At 39.6% G+C, this 18,836-nt stretch overlaps 1 protein-coding gene across 2 annotated transcripts; it reads left to right on the top strand.

The window, feature by feature from the left end:
• The first annotated feature begins 1,012 nt into the window (after positions 1–1,012).
• On the top strand, positions 1,013–18,656 carry manba (mannosidase, beta A, lysosomal). Of its 2 annotated transcripts, none has more exons than XM_088353977.1 (17): positions 1,013–1,257; positions 3,034–3,128; positions 4,094–4,199; positions 4,278–4,451; positions 4,629–4,752; positions 5,648–5,817; positions 5,880–5,993; positions 7,462–7,613; positions 8,139–8,256; positions 8,320–8,406; positions 10,230–10,397; positions 10,786–11,004; positions 11,301–11,465; positions 12,446–12,590; positions 12,646–12,791; positions 15,206–15,466; positions 17,245–18,656. In XM_088353977.1, the coding sequence occupies exons 1-17, from the start codon at positions 1,063–1,065 to the stop codon at positions 17,467–17,469; spliced, it is 2,664 nt and encodes an 887-aa protein (XP_088210103.1). In that variant the 5' UTR covers positions 1,013–1,062; the 3' UTR covers positions 17,470–18,656. The 2 variants fall into 2 exon arrangements, with proteins under 2 accessions (XP_088210103.1, XP_088210104.1); XM_088353978.1 differs by having other exon boundaries at positions 5,883–5,993.
• The last annotated feature ends 180 nt before the right edge of the window (positions 18,657–18,836 follow it).

The following is an 18,836-nucleotide window of genomic DNA, read 5'->3' on the forward strand; positions in this document are numbered from 1 at the left end:
GCTCAGTCACACCTAGGGCCAATTCACCTGAAATGCATGTCTTTGGAATGTGGGTGGAAACCGGAGTGCCCGGAGGAAACCCACGCAAGCACAGGGAGAACATACAAACTCCGCACAGTAAGGCTCGTAGCTGAATTTGAACCCACGCACGTGCTTCCCATGAGCTCAGAACTGCTGCACACGCGCTAACCACTGCCCCACCGTGCTCTGATGCCCTTAATCACAAGGAGTCTCAAAGGGCTGCACAGAACAGATTATTGCAAACTGGAGACTATTATTACACCCTCCCCTGATCTAAAAAAGAAACCCAAAAGAAAGATTTGGCAAAAAATGAGAAAAAAATCTTGCCTTATGGTCACTTTGATTATCAATAGTCTGTATTTTTCCTTGTGTTTTATTAGCACTTGTTTCTGGTTGCACTACACTATACAATGACATCTAGTGCTCAAACAGTACACATTGTCCCCATTTTAGAGTTGTATTTTCGGCTTAAAACTGTGCTGCAGATAGATGTGTTGGCCTGGAGAGGGATGGTCGCCACCATGCTGTACTTGCCCAAGACACACCACAGGAAACGGTGCTTTTACGACCCACACTTAAATGACAGATAGTTACTTAATTTTCAAAAACAGTTTTCAGATGTATGTTTTGGGTTTTGAGGGAAAATTATGTCAAATATTGAGTTGGAGTCACTAAATGGTGATAATATAGTAAATTCTATTTCCCTATCAATCAACGGTTAGATGACGTCAGAATGAAAATGATATTATTAATATCGTTTTTTAGACTACCAGTCTTGTTTCGTTTATAGTAGAGAACGTTACACATATTTTAACTACAACCCTTTTTGCGTTTTTCTGTAGAAATACGGATGGATACAATTTCTCATGAATATTTAAAAAATGGAGACCTCAGTCCTTTGTCCAGCAACCAATCACATTTCAGTGGGCGTGGCCTATCTTTGCGATAATTCGTGGATAATAAAAATTCTGATCACGTGCCCCAACCCGGAAGTAACTCATCTGACTTGTCAATAATGACTGCGACCTGGCGGAGGAAAAGATGATTGTTCGTGATGTCGTCGTCCTGTTTTTTTCGTTTGGATTTTGGGAGGTCTTGAGTCATGGCGGTTTTGTTCCACTCGTTCAAAGTCTGGACGGTGAATGGAACTTGTGGAACTCGAACAAGTCAATTTCTCTCCCTGCTCGGGTGCCCGGCTGCGTCCACACGGCGCTACGGCAACGAGGATTCATACAGGTCACGTCAAAGTTATTTTTTTATTTACTCTTACATTCTTTTTATCGCCCAAAACACATTAAGTCTGTCTTTCCTCCATAGTTTTTATTCTTATTTAGCGCCTTCTAGGGGTAAGAAAAAAAACTTCATTCGTTAAAAAAACCATATGTATTATAATGAGAAAAAATACAAAGTGCATTACTTTTGGGGGTGGGAAAGTGCAATTAATTTTACATACATTAGGTAAACCTAGATGATTGTCCGCCATTTTGCTGCTAAAGGTATCCTCCAAAACAAAAACCTTGTGAAAAGCTGGGCAAGAAAATGAGAAGAATCTAACTGTTTAGTCAATTTTGAGTCTCCGTAGTTTGTTTTCTTCCTTGTGTTCTGTAGCACTTGTTTTCAATTGCACTCCACATGGGATGCCAAACTACGTCTGCCTCCGGATACAGACTTTCTGTTCTGAGGCTGGCCAGATCAGTAAAAGAATGCCAACTCCATATTTTTAAGCTTAGTTTTTTAGTATTCGGTTTAATCATTCAGCCTATATTAAGAACTTAATCTGCGTTAAAGTCACAGATGGCGAAGGATCTTTTCTAAACACAACACATTTATTCACCAACATAGGGGAAACATAGATTTTCATGTTCTACAGCGAATGTACAATCTGGTTTATTTGAACTGTTGAGCAAATCCAGTTTTACACCTAAACCAACCCAGCACACAATACGAACTCAACACTGAAAGCCTGAGAGTGAATTGGGTTTTCATTTGTTTAAAAAAAAATAAAAAATCATGGCTTTTCATAGAGAGGACCTAGAGCTAGAGATTCACTTTTTTTTTGGGCATACTCAGAAATTTATGGTGGGCCGGATTAATTCATCCAATTGGCTTAATGTTTGACATGCCTGCACTACATAAACAGACATCTGGTCTGATTTTAGTCAATGCCCCTTAAAATGGCCTGAAATATCATAATAGAATAGAATAGAATATACCTTTATTAGTGCTGTCGACCAAATTAAATCTTTTCTTCCGGCGCCGTCACGAATGGCAGCCACTCCAGCAGCTCCCGTGTTATTTTCGATTGTTCTCAGCTCAGGGATGCTGCTGGAAATGTGAATTTCCCTTCGGGGATGAACAAAGTATCTATCTATCTATCTATCTATCTATCTATCTATCTATCTATCTATCTATCTATCTATCTATCTATCTATCTATCTATCTATCTATCTATCTATCTATCTATCTATCTATCTATCTATCTATCTATCTATCTATCTATCTATCTATCTATCTATCTATCTTTATTGTAATTGTTACAAAATGGGTAAACATATTGTGACAACAAAAATGGGCATGACACTCCAGTCTCACACATTCACAGTGAGGTAAAAAACCCAAGAAGATAAAGGAACAGAGAAGATAAGGTTATAAAACAAGGAGGATGACACAGGTCACACAAAACAAAAACAAACGGACTCAGAGACAGTTTCTTCCCCAGAGCCATTACCACCCTAAACACACACCGCACAAAAAACTGAAAAACTCTTGCAAAAACACTACCTCATACGAACGTAAATGGTACTCATGTCTATGTTTCTTGCACAATGTTGACTGCACTATGTTTACTGCTCACCTTGCACAATGTTGACTATCTTTTTTTGCACTATGATGACCATTTTTGCACCAAATGCATATTGCACAAACCCTTACGATACCAAACTGTATGTAACATCCTACATGCCGACATTTCTTGTGTAAATTTTGTGTAAATTATAACTATATCTTCTACAGGATCCCTACTTCCGCTTCAATGACCTGCTCTATGAGTGGATTTCTCTGGACAACTGGACATACGCCACCACATTTGCAGTGTCCAAAGAGTTGAGGTCAGCTGATGGAAACGTCAATAGATGGAAAAGACAGGGGGGGAATTGCACACCCACACACTTTATGTATGAACACTGGCCAGTATATTTTAACATTAAAATGATAATAACATCAAATAAAACATTGACACTAACCTTAAAATCATATTTGTTAAGAGAGAAAAATACTTTGTATAATGGAAATTTTACTTAAAACAGAGATGTTTTTGGGAATTTGGGAGGAAACAGGAGTGCCCAGAGAACCGTGGAGAACATGCAAACTCCACACGAGGAGGCTGCGGTAGCTGGCCTTGAACCCTGAACCTCCACACTGTGGAGCTGCGAGCTAATCACCCATCTGCCGTGCCGCCCTGTGCCGCTCTACTCTTGTTGTAAACAATGTACACTACATTGTAATTAACAGCAATAAAGACTCTTCTATTCTAAAAATCATGCAAAAAATGCAAACTTGTCGGGTGGGACTGAGTCTACAAAAAAACGTTCGAAATCCATCTTCCCATTATCTGCAATGCATATTCACAGTAGGGTCGCGGGGGTGCTGGAGCCCATCCCAGCTATCTTCGGGCAGTGGGCAGGGGACACCCTCAACTGGTTGCCAGGCAGTCACAGGGTACATAGAGACAGACAAGTCACTCATTCACACCTAGGGACAATTTGGACCAGCCAATTAACCTGACATGCATGTTTTTGGAATGTGGGAGGAAACCGGAGTGGCCGGAGGAAACCCATGCTAGCACGGTGAGAACATGCAAACTTCACACTGGAAGGTTCAATCTCTTGACCTCAGAACTGTGCCGCACTCAAAGTAATGCAACATAGGATTTTTTTTTTTAACAAAATAACTATTTGAAAAATGATAAATATGCAACAGAATGATGCAACTGAGCAGTAACATAAAATCATTTAAAAAACTATGTTGAAAAAATACAGGAGAATTGTTTTTTAAGTCTGCGTGTTCTTATCAGTTCAAAGCAGGAAGTCCTTTTGGTGTTGGATGGTGTGGACACTGTGGCGTCCATATGGTTGAATGGTGCATTAGTGGGCCATACAGACAACATGTTCCGACAATATGTAAGTTCCTCATACCTTTGTGGCTTCCGTCCCTCCTTTCCACAACCTGCCTGATGTGTTTTTTTTTCCCTTTGGCAGGTGTTTTCCGTCCGAGATTTGCTGAAGGCCGACGGGAACACGCTGACGGTTCGCTTGTTGTCCTCGGTTGTGTTTGCCGCCCAGAAAAGGAACGCCCACACCGCCTATGCCGTTCCTCCTGAATGTCCCCCGGACGTCCAGAAGGGACAATGTCATGTCAATTTCATCAGAAAAGTGAGTGTGGGGGTGAAGTGCAACATCCATTAAAAAAATCATTATGGGGGGCATCAACTTGTAATGCAGTTTTATGCATAAATTCCAAGCAGAATTTCTCCATGTGTGGGCTGGCAAGTTGTGAATACAATGAATCTACCACGGAGCGCTTTCTTTCCCTGATTGTGTCTGGCACAGGCCCAGAGTTCGTTCAGTTGGGATTGGGGTCCGTCCTTTCCCGGCGCCGGGTTGTGGAAAGGGGTTCGCTTGGAGGCTTTTGACCTGCTGCGCATCGTCCACTTGGCCGCTCTTCCTTTTTACGGTTGGTACCCCGCATCATGTCAATCATATGTCTAAAAAACTGTACACAAGAGTACCAGAATGACAATAATGTCTGTATCTGTGTCTGTCTGTCACAAATGTAAAAATATCGAAACAAAATAATGGAGGAAAAATACCACAGAAGACACTTGAAATGTGGCTCAAAAGTAAACCCAAAGTATTTTTGCTGACTCGCTAAATTAAGCTTCATTTAAGTCCGAGGTAAGATCGAGCCAAGAAAAAAATCGCACTTGACCCAGGCCTGCAGGTATTAAAGCCCTCCCTGGCCCGGGGCCACTAACTTGACCCGAACCTTACTTGGTTTGCAGTATTGAGGCCGAAGCAAACCCCAAAATTCATATTTTATTTGTGAGGACTCGGGAGGAGAAGTTGATTTATGATATCAAATGAAACCCTGTCTTTTGTAACAAAATCCAAGTTGAACAATTCCATAGAAATATTTACATCTTTCATATTTCTGTGTCTGCAGAGGTTACATTAACCAACAATTTTCCATCATTGACGGATTTTTTTTTTAAGAGTTGACGGGAAAATGGTAAGGCTGTCCGTCATTTTTACACATTGAATATTGGGCCATAAACCGCAGCCGCAGTACATCCTTAAGATTCTAGTGCGGAAGTTTGAGAGGGACAAAGAAGAATAATGACTGATAGCTAATACAAAAAAAGGCAGCGAGAGACAACCCTAGTCTGACCCAAACAATGATTGATGTTTTAGGACCGGAACTCAGGTTGGGCTTGGCCTTAAGATCTTACCTCTGATTTAAGTATAAGTACTAAATCAGGTGGTCATGTGATGGTGGTCTGTGCAGCCCTTTGAGACGTTTTGTGACTTAAGGGATATCTAAATAAATGTGACTTGTCTTTATGTGACAGACGCCGGACGCCCATCTTGGTTCCTCCACCTGGACATGCTGGTTGACGCTCTGCATCCCACCTTCGCCCAAATCACCTTGGACGTGCCCGAGCTGCTTTCTAGTGCCGTTTTCCTGACAAACATTAGCCAGGGCACTGCCAAATATTCATTTGCCCTTAGCATCAACGCGGTATGAATGCACGTGTTTGTTCGTGGAAAAAGTCTATAGTGGTAAAATATATGTTTTGCTAGAAGAGCAGTGACGTGAAGCTTTGGTGGCCCAGAGGTCTGGGCGCACAGACATCATACCGCCTCTTGGTGACTGCATGCTTGGACGGGAAAACGCAATTCGAGATGCACTCAAAGGTCACTCATTCACACACACACACTTCGTAATTGGTTGCTGACAACCTCCTATGTCAAAATATGGAAGAAATAATGGTCATTTCATGTTTATTTGTACAGCCTCTAATCACAAGGATTCTCAAAGGGCTCAACAGACTATTGCAAACTGCAGACAATGTGGCTTCAAAATTCAGATGTAAAAAAAAAATAATAATTTAACTAGTGTTCATGGATTTTAGCTCTTCATCCTGTCTCCAAAATGTTTTTTTTACTTTTTATGTCAAATATTTTCGTCTGCCTCTTTTGATATTTACCCCTGAAAATTCACAATGCACACGAATATATATGTGTGTATATACTGTATTTAGTTTTTCTTCTTAATAGAAATTGCCTTTATGAAGGTTTGTCAGGAATTTTACCTAATGTGGTTTCTTCATTTTCCTCATTCTGAGGTTTTGAGTTTTTCCTGGCCCTCATGTAGGTTTTAGATTAGGAAAGTGTGTAATAACAGTCTGTAGTCTGTACAGCCCTTTGAGCCTTTTGTGATTAAGGGCTATACAAAAAACATAACTTGACTTAACTGCCTGGGTTGTTGGGACAACACTTCCTGTGGCGTGACTTGGGCAAGTACAGACTGATGACACCCATCCCTCTTCAAGGCTGTTTTTTGGGTTGAGGATTGCTCCCCCACATAATCCAGATAGTAGTGGTTTCTGTTTTTACAAGTAGCAGGAGAAGCCTCCTGATCTGACTCGGATACAGCAACTTCATCATTCTGTCACCTTTGGTGAAGGTGTAAAGCAGGACTCATCAATGTGTTGCCCGCAGGCATCAGTTGGTCCCCTAAGATGAGCTTCTCAGGAATGGATCATTGCGATTTTCTACGAATTTTGATTTCTAATTTGTGTAAATACATGTAAATCACTTAGTGTTCTTATATAAGGCAGAAGAAGTAATGGTTGACTGAGCCTATTTCAACCCTACTTTCATTATTAACAAGCTGGTAAAAACAAAACATAGTAACAATATAGTAATAATACAATACAATACAATATGTATTCTGTGTAGCACTATTTAGTTACTCTATATAACACGCTACAGTGGGCATTTGCACGTCACACTGGGTATTTGTATATTGCATTCTTTTGGCTTTATTATTGTAATGTTCTCAGCTCAGGGATGCTGCTGGAAATGTGAATTTCCCTTCGGGGATGAATAAAGTATCTATCTATCTATCTATAATATAATATGTTGTTATTTTAGAAATGCATATGAAAATGGTAGGGTAAATCAGTTTAAAAAAAGATTGTGATTAACAGCATTGTCATGTTTTTACTTCCTGGTTGTCAATTTTTCTGGGACCAATACCAAGATAGAAAAATAAACTATGGACAAACTATGAGCAAGCCACTGCCAGTGATGGCTATATACTGTACTTTAAAGTTTAGTGTTAATTCAACTGTGCTGGCTGCCTTTCTGTGTTTTCTAGGTTTATTTCCGCAGCGTGGAGCTTATCCAGGAGCCTGTCAGTGACTTGCCAGGTCTGAGTTTTTTTTTCCGCATCAACGGGAAGCCCCTTTTCCTCAAAGGCTCCAATTGGATCCCGGCACACTCGTTCCAAGACCAAGTCACGCCCAGAGAGTAAGTCATACAATTTAATCATAAAAAAAAAAAAATATATATATATATATATATATATACAAAATATTATTTTAAATATAGTGCAAAAAAATGACGGTGCGCTATATTCGGAACCGAACCCAAATGTTCTTTGAGTGCTACCCGACGTCCGCAGGCACTATGTTGGTGACCTATGTGCTACTCTGTGCTAAACTGTTTTGCTAGTTATCACACGCAAGATTTAAGTATGTAAATATACATATCTGTGTGTGTCCTCCCAAGAAAAGGGGGAATGAGGTTAAATACAGCCGGCATTTTTCACAGCCAGTCAGGTAGGGTACCCTAGATGTGAAAATAATGCCCTAATAACTGACTCGGCACTATTGGTTTTGTTGAGTCAGCATTCTGGGGATTCTAGTGCAATACAAACTACATTTTGAGCATGCACAGAGCTCCTAACAAATAGTTAAATAAAACTTTATCGCTTGGCAGCACAAAAATGTGTATTTTATTATTATTTCTAATGCTATTTTGTATCTTTGCCAGGTTGAAAGACTTGCTCCAGTCGGCGGTGGATGCCAACATGAACGTCCTTCGGGTTTGGGGCGGCGGCGTTTACGAGCAAGACGCCTTCTATGACACTTGCGACGAAATGGGGATCATGGTGGGCATGATAAATATTTTGTCACTTTCTCACACAAATTTCATATTCCAGTTTTTTGTTTAGGTTTGGCAGGATTTTATGTTCGCTTGTGCCATGTATCCCGCAGAAGACGATTTTGTACGCAACGTGAGGGAGGAGGTCAAGCAACAGGTGAGAAGGTTCACTACATTAATTCATCGTTCAGACTCAAATACTGTCATTAAAATTCACAAATAACTCAATAGACAATATGAATTCAAATATAGAAATACATTTGAGAAGATAAAATTAAAGATAGCAGGTTAAGAATATGGCAAAATATTATTACCCAAGTATAGAACACTAAATATTAGAATAAAATATGTTAAAAACAAATATGAGCTTGCTTAGCTAAACAAATTATACACACAAAACTATTTGGCCCCCTTGAACTTTGTGACCTTTTGCCACATTTCAGACTTCAAACATTAAGATATAAAACTAATTTCTTGTGAAGAATCGGCAATAAGTGGGACACAATCATGAAGTGGAACACATTTTATTGGATATCTTAAACTGCCCCATTGAGTTAATACTTTGTAGCGCCACCTTTTGCTGCGATTACAGCTGCAAGTCGCTCGGGGTATGTCTATCAGTTTTGCACATCGAGAAACTGATATTTTTGCCCATTCCTCCTTGCAAAACAGCTGAAGCTAAGTGAGGTTGGATGGAAAGCGTTTGTGAGCAGCAGTTTTCAGTTCTTTCCACAGATTCTCAATTGGATGAGGTCTGGACTTTGACTTGGCCAATGTAAAATAGTAACCACAAGAAAATCAGCTAATGCTTAAAACAAATTCAGGCATGATAATGAACAATATTGACCCTATCCAAAATAAATTTAATCATTTAACATTTAATATACTGCATTTTTCAAGAATAATAAAAATATTTTTGAATCAAAAAAAACAAACGTTAAGATTTAAAAAGATATGCTGTCAAGAGATGTTATTTCAAAGTACTAGGAAACCAAGAAAAATAAATACACATGGTATTTGAAACATTCACAAATATTTGTAACAAATGCCAAGATAATGAGGGAAAAAACAAAAACAGGATGAAAAAAATAAAGTACTGTATATTACACAGAGAGCACAAAACTATTTTAGGGGAAAAATTCAAACGTCAAAGTAAAGAATGTCCCCAAAATAGTCATAACATACTAGACCAGGGGTTTTTATCGTGGTCCCCTTGAAGGACAGCTGAGGTTCCCGCTGACCTGTTATGGAAATAGCTTACCAGTGCTAGTTATTGTGATTTTTCTAGTAAAATGATTTTTTTTAGCGGTTGACTGAGGCTATTTTAACCTTATTTACAATAATTAACCTGGTAATAAAATAGTGACAACATAGTTATAACATAAGTTGTTAAACCGGGTGCCCTTTGCGCGAATTAGAAACAAAGAGTATCTCTCAGCTTGAAGAAGTTTGGAGACCCCTGCACTAGACAACAAATATAAAAATACAAATTAAAATACAGGAAATAGTCAAATTAAACCCAATTGTTTTTGTATAAATCCTTACATTTTGGAAAAAAAAAATACCGAACTACAACAACAATTAAAATACAATACAATTTTGGTCACCCATATTATTTTTAACACGTTGTATCCAAATCTAATTATCTGATTTTTTTAAATCTTAAAGGTGGGGTGTGTCATTCGAGATGTCCTCAAAAAGTTGTATGTGTTAACAATGCCTAACTAAGTTCAAAGAGCCCTTATGTTTTATATTCCTGATGCCTATCTGCTTTTATCTTACTTTTGTCAGGCCTGTTTGGGACAAAACCGACCCCCCAAAAGAAAAACAAAGAGTTTATTTGAGCGTGTCTATGAAATGCCATGTTCTTGCGCGTAAATAATCTGTTACTCTGCCGTCATCTCCTGGCTTAAAGTCATGATTGCAGTCTTAGAATTTTCAAATACCGCACCCCACATTTAAGAAGTTTGTTTCCTTCAGGTCTGGCGTCTGAAGTCTCACCCGTCCCTCATAGTCTGGAGCGCAAACAACGAAAACGAAGCAGCGCTGGCCACAAACTGGTTCAACATTCCCAGCTGGCAACAACCCATCTACCACAAGGACTATGTTGCGCTCTATGTGGACAACATCATGACTATTGTCAAGAAGGTCCGTTTTAATAAAAACAACTTTATTACTCGCTGGTCCCTAGAAATTAGTGAAACCTGTTATTTATAAAAGAAAAAATTGTCTGTGTCCCACAAGTAGAGGTAAGATCTTAAGCCGTAGCTCTGCCCGAAATTTGTGTCGGGTCAGGTCTAAAATGTAAATCATCGCATTTAGGTTCGGGCTGGCCCGGGCGTCTCTCTCGCTGATTTTTTTTTTTTTTTTTTTAAATCATCCACCTTTTATTGTTCTTTATTGTTTGTGGAGGATTTGCGCAATGGATTCCGTCCCCCTTTTGAAGCACCCCTGCGCCTCCTCCCGAGTCTTCTTAAATAAAATAGAAAAATTTGGATTTGGATTTTTTTAGGCCCAATCTTCCCTCTACCCACAGGAGGATCCGAGTCGGCCGTTCCTGGTCTCGAGTCCGACAAACGGTGCCGAGTCGGAGCAGGAAGGCTACGTGGCTAGCAACCCATATGACCCGCGTTACGGCGACACGCACTTCTACAGCTATCTTGACGACTGCTGGGACTGGCGTACCTTTCCCCGGACGCGTTTCGCTTCTGAGTACGGCTTCCAGTCGTGGCCGTCGCTCTCCACCCTGCGGCCGGTAAGTGTTTGGAAGATCCTACCCTCAAAGTCAGTAGCTATGCATTAGAGGCAAGCGCAAATTTATCCCGGAAAAAGTACCATATGAAAAAATTAATAAAACAATGTAGTATGTTGTGCCTCCTTGTGCTAAAAAACACCTTTTTTTCGTCTGATTTTTTAATGATTAAAAACTAGCGTTGTCTTCTTCTACGCCTGAAAAAAATGTCTTCCTTTTCTAAATTGCACATATATTTATATTTATATATGTGTTGTGGATCAAAAACATAGCTGACAAACTCTGGTGTGACGCTTCAGGTGTCTATCCCAGAGGACTGGAACTTGAGCAGCAATTTTGCATCGCACCGTCAGCACCACCAGAACGGAAACGAGCAGATGCTGAAACAGGCGTCCATTCACTTTCGCCTGCCCAACTCCGAAAACCCCCTCACCAGGTTCACGCTCATAATCTACATCACTCAGGTGATAAAATTGTTGTTTAAAATACAGTGGTACCTGTTCATATGAGTTTAATTCCCTCAAAGATTGTGGTCGTTGCTCAAATTGCTCGTGTAACGAGCACATTATTCCAATAGAGGATGATTAAAATTTAAATGGCTGGTTCCCGACCTTCTAAAAATATTAAAATGAATCCTAAATAGCTAGAAAACATATCTCCCTTACCACTTAAAACACATTCAAATAGTAATTAAACTTAAATATACAGTAGTAGGATAAATAAGAAATGTGAGTTTATGATGAGAACTTACCATGGAAGCAGTTGCACCTCATGCCGGTTTGCAAGAGTTGTAATTGTATACATGTCAACTTATACGTGCCCCCCCCTATTATATGTTTTGTGATTTAATTTCACATTGTGTACGCCATACAACAATTTTTATACTAAAACTTTTTTTTTTAAAAGACTGATCTCGTCGTGCCCATTTCGGCTCTAATTCAGATCGTGTCAGTCACTGGTAGCAGACAACATCATCATAGATGAGTTTATTATCGTGATATTCTGCATAGTCTGTCTTGCTGTGAGTGAATAGGTGCTTCTTATCACTTCATAAGGGGAATGGCAACCATTATTACGAGGAGCAATCGGCTGAGGTTGACAGGTATGAGATCAAAAGACTGTTGAAGGTTTCTCTTTAATAGAAAAGTTACTGTATCTTTGAATTAACATACAAAAGGTTACAGCAAAATTGATTTTGCCTATAGTAGTTTGCATGTGCAAACCAGAATGAGCTGATAATGGCAGTGAGTAGTAATTAGCAGAGAGCTGTCTCAAGCAGTCTCTAGTTGTAGCTTCTGGGACTGCTTGTGAACTGGATTTTCCTTCGTACAGCTAGCAAGTTTTTTGTTGCAAATAAAACTTGTAAACCAAAATTCTCGTGTTTAGAGGCGCTAATTTAAAGAGGTAAAATTAGCTGTTGATGGTATTATTATTTTGTTCTTAGGTGATGCAAGCACAGTGCGTGAAGACTCAGACGGAATTTTACCGGCATAGCCGCAGCGAGTTGATTGGAGGCCTCGGCAAAACTATGGGCACCCTATACTGGCAACTTAACGATATTTGGCAGGCGCCCTCCTGGTCGTCCATCGGTAAGCCGTTGATCACTTCCTGTCACAGCAAGTGTCACTTCCTGTTCTCCATCAGAATTCGGCGGCAAGTGGAAGATGTTGCATCATTTTGCCGTCAACTTTTTTGCTGACGTCCTCCCCGTCGCCTTCGAGGACGATGAGGGAACACTCTTCATCTACGCCGTGTCTGACCTGATGCAAAACCTAAAACTCAGAGCCGTGGTAGGACTTCAAATATTTCATAGTGATTTTTTTTCTCCAAATTGTGTATAATAGTGGTCATGATTAAGCATATAATGATGAATAATACGCAATAATCCCTCGTTGTATTGCGGTTTACTTTCCGTGGTTTTACTACTTCACAGATTTGCATGGTGTTCTGCATTCCGATTAGCTAAAAAATCGAACCGCCCCTTTTCTGCCTGCGTCTGAATATGTAGCCGTATAAAACAAACAAACTAAGATTAAATACTCGCAAATCTTTTTCAATATCAAGTTTGTCACAAAGCCATCACGTCAACAAAACACTCTGGACCCCCCAAAACGGATGCTTTCTATTGCTGATAAATATGGACTTCTCGACATGCTAATAGAAGGTAAAAGCATTTTTCCGCCACATTTTTGTTCACCCAATAACATCCACATGATGGCAACAAAATATTGAGGGATTACTGTAATCCAAGATATTTATTGAGGGGACGGTGTGTACTATTTGACCACTAGATGTCGCTCTGTCAACCGAATAAATACACTCTACGCGGACGCAAAATAACAATACCACACAATTTTTCCACTTTTTCCCAATCTTTCACAAGCTTTTTGTCTTTTTCAAAAGCCATAGGAGAAAGATAGTGGAGAAATATGTCCGCTGCCTCTAGGTAAGCCTCATTTATGTAAAATAAATGCATATTTCCCCACTCACAAGTATTTAAAAAAAATGCATGTTTATATGATAGTTCATGTATATTTGCTCATTATTAAAATAACTCCTGGAAGGAGGTTTTTCAAAATCATTTTGAAAATATGCGGCTCTCCCATCCAATCGATCCATATGATAGCTTTATCCGGAACTTCATCAACCACATTAAAATCACTTCATCACATTACTTGCATGGCTCTTTATCCTGTCCATCCATCCATTATCTGCACCGCTTATCCTCAGTAGGGTCGCGGGGGGTGCTGAAGCCCATCCCAGCCATCTTCGGGCTGTGGGCAGAAGCTGTGGGCAGGACTGGCTTGACCTTATTCCCTGCCGAAAACTAGTGATTTTTTCTTCTATGCCCGAAAAAATAACTAAAACAGAAATAGCACCTTCTTCTTCTTCTTCTTCTACAGTGAAAATTAGCGTTGTTTTCTTGCTAAAACCAACTCCTACCTTTTTAAAAATTAGCATCATCTTCTTCTATGCCAAAAACAAGCATTGTTTTCACACCCATACATTTTCTATACAGAAAACTAGCATCATCTTCTTCTACGTCTAAAATTAGTGCTATCCGAAATCTAGCTGGTTTACTCCATTAATTTTCTTGTACAGCAAAAACTAGCATTGTCTTCTTCCGCTGTTAAAGCTAGCTTCCTCTTCTATGCCATGAAGATACGCTGAAGTCCCTGAACTGTTTGCCAGCCAGTCGCAGGGCACACAGGGACAGACAATTCACTCGCTCATTCACACCTAAGGACAATTTTTAACCTGACACACATGTTTTTGGAATGTGGGAGGAAACCGGAGTGCCCGGAGGAAACCCATGCAAGCACGGGGAGAACATGCAAACTTCCCACAGGAAGGTTCGATCTCATGACCTCAGAACTGTGCCGCACACGCACTAACCACTGCTCTGCCGTGCTGCCCCGCTTTATCCTAATAAAATGGAAATCATCAGTCCCTCCATCTCACACTATGTGCATCCAGTCTACCTTACAGTACTTGCATTTTGAAAACATTAGATATACACTTGAGGGCTCTGGTAATCTACTCAAGATGGTCTGGCTTCCTTAACAAAGTTAGGGAAATGAACATCGCTGACATCCCAGAATGATTAACCTACCTGATGTAATTACATGTTGCCTGTCCTAACCACCCCCTATGGACTCTTAACTTTCATGTATAATTTACAGGGCATGGTTATTTATCGATGTATTTATCTTTCTTTTTCTCGCAATAATGTTCAGGTGTCTCACGGGAACAACACCCAGCGGCGGGCCGATTTACTTTACTCGCTTTTTAGTATGCCAAGGTACTTTGGATGCTGTAAAATGATTGTACAAACCGACAAAAACTAAATTTCATTCTTCAACAAATAATATTGATTTGAATAATAAGCAGAAATACATGAAAAATTATAGATACCTGCATTTTGTAAGTATTCATAGGTCATAGGATTTGCATTTATTTTACACAACAAAAGCCTCACCTAAAGGGAGCTGACAGAATCATCCGCCATCTTGCTGATTCGAGTATCCAAAAACTTGAAAAAAGGCTGGGCAAAAAATTGAGAATTGGAATGGTACGTTTTGGTCACTCTGATTTTCCATAGTTTGTTTTCTTCATTGTGCTTTTTAGCACATTTTTTTCATTACACTACACTAGCGACATCTAATGGTTCAATTATAATTTGTCGTACTCTGCTGTCCACTAGGTTTCAGTATACACATGGAGCAAACTTGAACCTGTTTGCACGCTGAATTCCGATTTTGCCTCACTTCCGGGAGGAAGCGCCGTCCCGGTTTTCAAAGAGACTGTCGCCGCCCTGCTGGCTGGCTGTGGGCGCTGCAGTCGGCTCACCTGCCTGGTCACCTTTCACCTTGAGGAGGGTAATGGCCGCCAACGCGGTCCCACCAACCACCATTTTCTGTGCTCGCTCAAAGACACCTTGGGGCTACAACCTCCAAACATCACGGTGAGAAACCTAAGACTTAAGACCAGTGTTGGAAGTATTACTGAAAAAATGAATGGTTACTTCATTTTAAATTAACCCCCAGGTTACTGACACCAAAAAGTAGCAAGTTTCTCCGAAAATCACCATTTAATTTCAAAATAGCGTATGCACTCACATAGAAGTTGAACCCCTAAACATAATGAAAGAAATCGAAGAAAATGTGTACACCAAACTACGGAAGAAAACAAATACTTAATTGAGACTCTCCATATCCATTTTGTCTGTGGGCTTCAAACCACCCCAGGATTTGCTTCTCGATTTCTGGCCAAGACATTTTCTTTTCTTTCCTCCAGGCATGGTGTATTGCGAAATTTTACAAATAAGACCAAAATTCTGCACACTTAACCGTCATTTCTGTGCTTACGGTTGCTCCATATGTTACAGATTTCTTTTTTTGTTTTGTATAGGCCATGCCCCCTTCCCCACGTGCTGACTACCGTTCGCTATTGGTGACACATACCCAAATATTTGCATATAAGCTAAACCCCTGATTTGAGTATTCAATTTCATAGGCTTGGATCTGAGCATATACGCTAGAGAGAATATCTTCATGATGAGAAAGTCACCGTCCTTATACTGTGCTTGAGACAGCACCACCATTACTCTATTCAGTAGTATTTTATCTCTAAATATAACAAGCTCACCCTTCAAACCAGACCGCCCGGAAGAAACCCACTACACAGGGAGAACATGCTAACTCCACACAGGTAGCTGAATTTGATCCCATGACCACAGAACTGTGCAGCAGGCGCTAACCACTCATCCGATGTGCCGCTTTGGTTACAATATGAAAAATTGAAATTGTATTTTAAACATTTTTCAAACGGTGATTAAGGACTATACAATGGTACATTTGTGTATTTTACTTTGGCCATTTTTTAAACATTGTGAAAGAGTTGTAGATGTTAGACTTGTCTTTTTTTAGAAGTGAATCCATGATTTTTCAAACTTGCGTGTCATATCTTTGTGTAAAAACAAATCACGGTTGGCTTTCAAAATGTTTACCTTCGGCTCTGATTTGAATGCACACCGTAAATCTGTACAGAAATACATTGGTAAGCCAATGGATTACCAATGTGCCAATCCACATTTGAATCTGTCACTATTGGCCGCCAAATTTTGTAAGCCAAATTGGTCATGATGTTTTTTTTTGTTTATTTGATTTTTTTCAAAACTGGCCCTTATGGGTTGTCACGGGCTGAGGACCATAAAAAAAACAAGCTTGCCATTGGCCAAGAGCGGTGTCAATCAAAAGGTCAGAGGCTAACGGAAGTATTGAATAATCTGACGGGTCTGTTTATTTTTAAAAAGGAGTAGTGAAGCCAAAAGACTGATACCAGGAAGATCGACAAACAATGCAGGAATACTTTTAGGAGCTTTTTTGTATCGGTCTGCATTAACGTGTGTTTTGAGGTAAATATTTTACACGATTGGACTCTGGTAACTATAACCACACCATATTTGTGGGGAATCGTATCATGAGCTGACTCCCAGGAGACGTTATTGGTGAGCTATGCCGGTTTTAAAGTTTGTGGGTATATTGTTTCAGACTGATCATGATGTTTCTGTGATGAGTATATTTGAAAAGCTCCTAATATCTTGAAACCTAAGAGTTTAAGCTAGCATTGTGTATTTCAGTGAAATCATGAGGACACCACTTTGTTCACCGCTGTCGGAATGTTAAGGGATTAAGAAACAAGATTGAAGTTGGAAAAAAATGACAAGATCTCTTTCTGCAGGCCAAAGTGCGCCAGGATGAGACAGGATTGCTGGTGGATCTTCAAACTTCGGCCGTGGCGCCTTTTTTGTGGCTGGACGCGGGCGCTGTTTCGGGACGCTTTGACGAAAACGGCTTCCTGATGCTTTCCAGGAACAGGACGGTGAAGTTCCACGCCTGGAGAAACGCCAGCAGGGCAGAACTTTCCCGAGCGCTAAGCGTCACCTCCTTGGTTGACCTCTACTAGCTTTAAATTTCTGGTCGGGAGCGGCAGTACCCCACAAAAGTAAACCACACAAAAGTAGATGTTTTTTTATTTATTTTGTTGGTATTTATTGGGAGTGCCTTGACAAGAAACCGAGCTAAAGACATTTGCAGAGGCCTAAAGAACACCTATGTGAATTTTCACAAAAATCGGTTCGGCCATTTCAGTGCCTCTAAGTCGCATACACACACAAATCAGGATTTATAAAGTAGTTTAGATGTCAAACCATTCAAACGAAAAATCCGATGTTGATCTTTTGGATATTTATTTTCATAGTGCTTCAGTCAATATTGGTCATAAAAATGGGCTTCTTGAAAATGTATTGTTACAGTGAAGCTTAAATGGAAAAAGAAACATTATTTTCTTCAATTTTATCTAAAATTATGTGCATTATAATATATTTTCTTGCCTGACAGACTTTGGCTAAATAAGCTAGCATAACACTAACACAGTTAATGGAAATACCATAGCATTGAATGAATAGTTTGTTTTATTATCGGCATTGAAACACCATTTCTTAACGTTTCACTCCTTGAATCTCTTTCCTGGTAATGGACCAGTGACAGGGATGTCTCCCTGCCCTTTCCTGCACCTTGGTGTCTCTCCCAACCTGGTGCTTCTGAAGGTTGTGAGGATGAGGAAGCTTACTGTTTTTATGTACGAATGCAATCAACATTTTTAATGTATTTTCTTGGTTCTAGTGTTTTTTTGTTGAAGGCAAAATGTAAGAAAATGTTGTTCTAAGCCGGTCTACTCTGTGAATAGGTAATTTTCCATCTTTTCACATTTTAAACTCTGTGAAAGGTGCCCAATTCTTTGTTTTTCAGAGGCCGGTCTGCACAGTGCCTATCTAAATGGCTAGCATAATTCTAACAGTGTTTGGAAATGCCATCGTATTTTTTATAATATTTTGTGTTTCATTAGTATTATTGAACAATTTTGAAATATATTTTTGGTTAGTATCCATAACTAATTGAGAACAATAATTATGCAAATTTATTTCTTTCGGGTGTCTGCCAGCACGGCAAATAGCTAAATTGCTAGCATAATGCTAACATGGTAATTTGTAATGCAGAAGCACTGATTGACATAATATTTGGTGTTTTATTGACATTATTGACAAAAATCAACATTTTCGAAATACATTTTTGGTTAAAAGACATCCTAAACATTCTCTTTATTTTCTTGAGGCAAAAATGTATGCAGATATTTGTTATTTGAATGCTAAATTGCTATCATAATGCTAACACATTGATTAGTAGGAGATGCTGTTGCATTGATTGATAAGTTTTCTGTTTTGTTGGTCATATTGACACATAGTCAACATTTTAAACATTGTTTTGGGTAAA

This window comes from Urocampus carinirostris, chromosome 15 (assembly GCF_059441175.1).
Source record: "Urocampus carinirostris isolate Australia breed hairy pipefish chromosome 15, RoL_Ucar_1.0, whole genome shotgun sequence".
Taxonomy (NCBI): Eukaryota; Metazoa; Chordata; class Actinopteri; order Syngnathiformes; family Syngnathidae; genus Urocampus; species Urocampus carinirostris.

Coding starts and splice junctions, on each gene's coding strand:
- manba (XM_088353977.1), top strand. CDS start 1,063: ATGATTGTTCGTGATGTCGTCGTCCTGTTTTTTTCGTTTGGATTTTGG. Junction 5,994..7,461: donor AATTCGAGATGCACTCAAAG/GTCACTCATTCA, acceptor TGTGTTTTCTAG/GTTTATTTCCGCAGCGTGGA. Junction 10,398..10,785: donor TCATGACTATTGTCAAGAAG/GTCCGTTTTAAT, acceptor CTCTACCCACAG/GAGGATCCGAGTCGGCCGTT.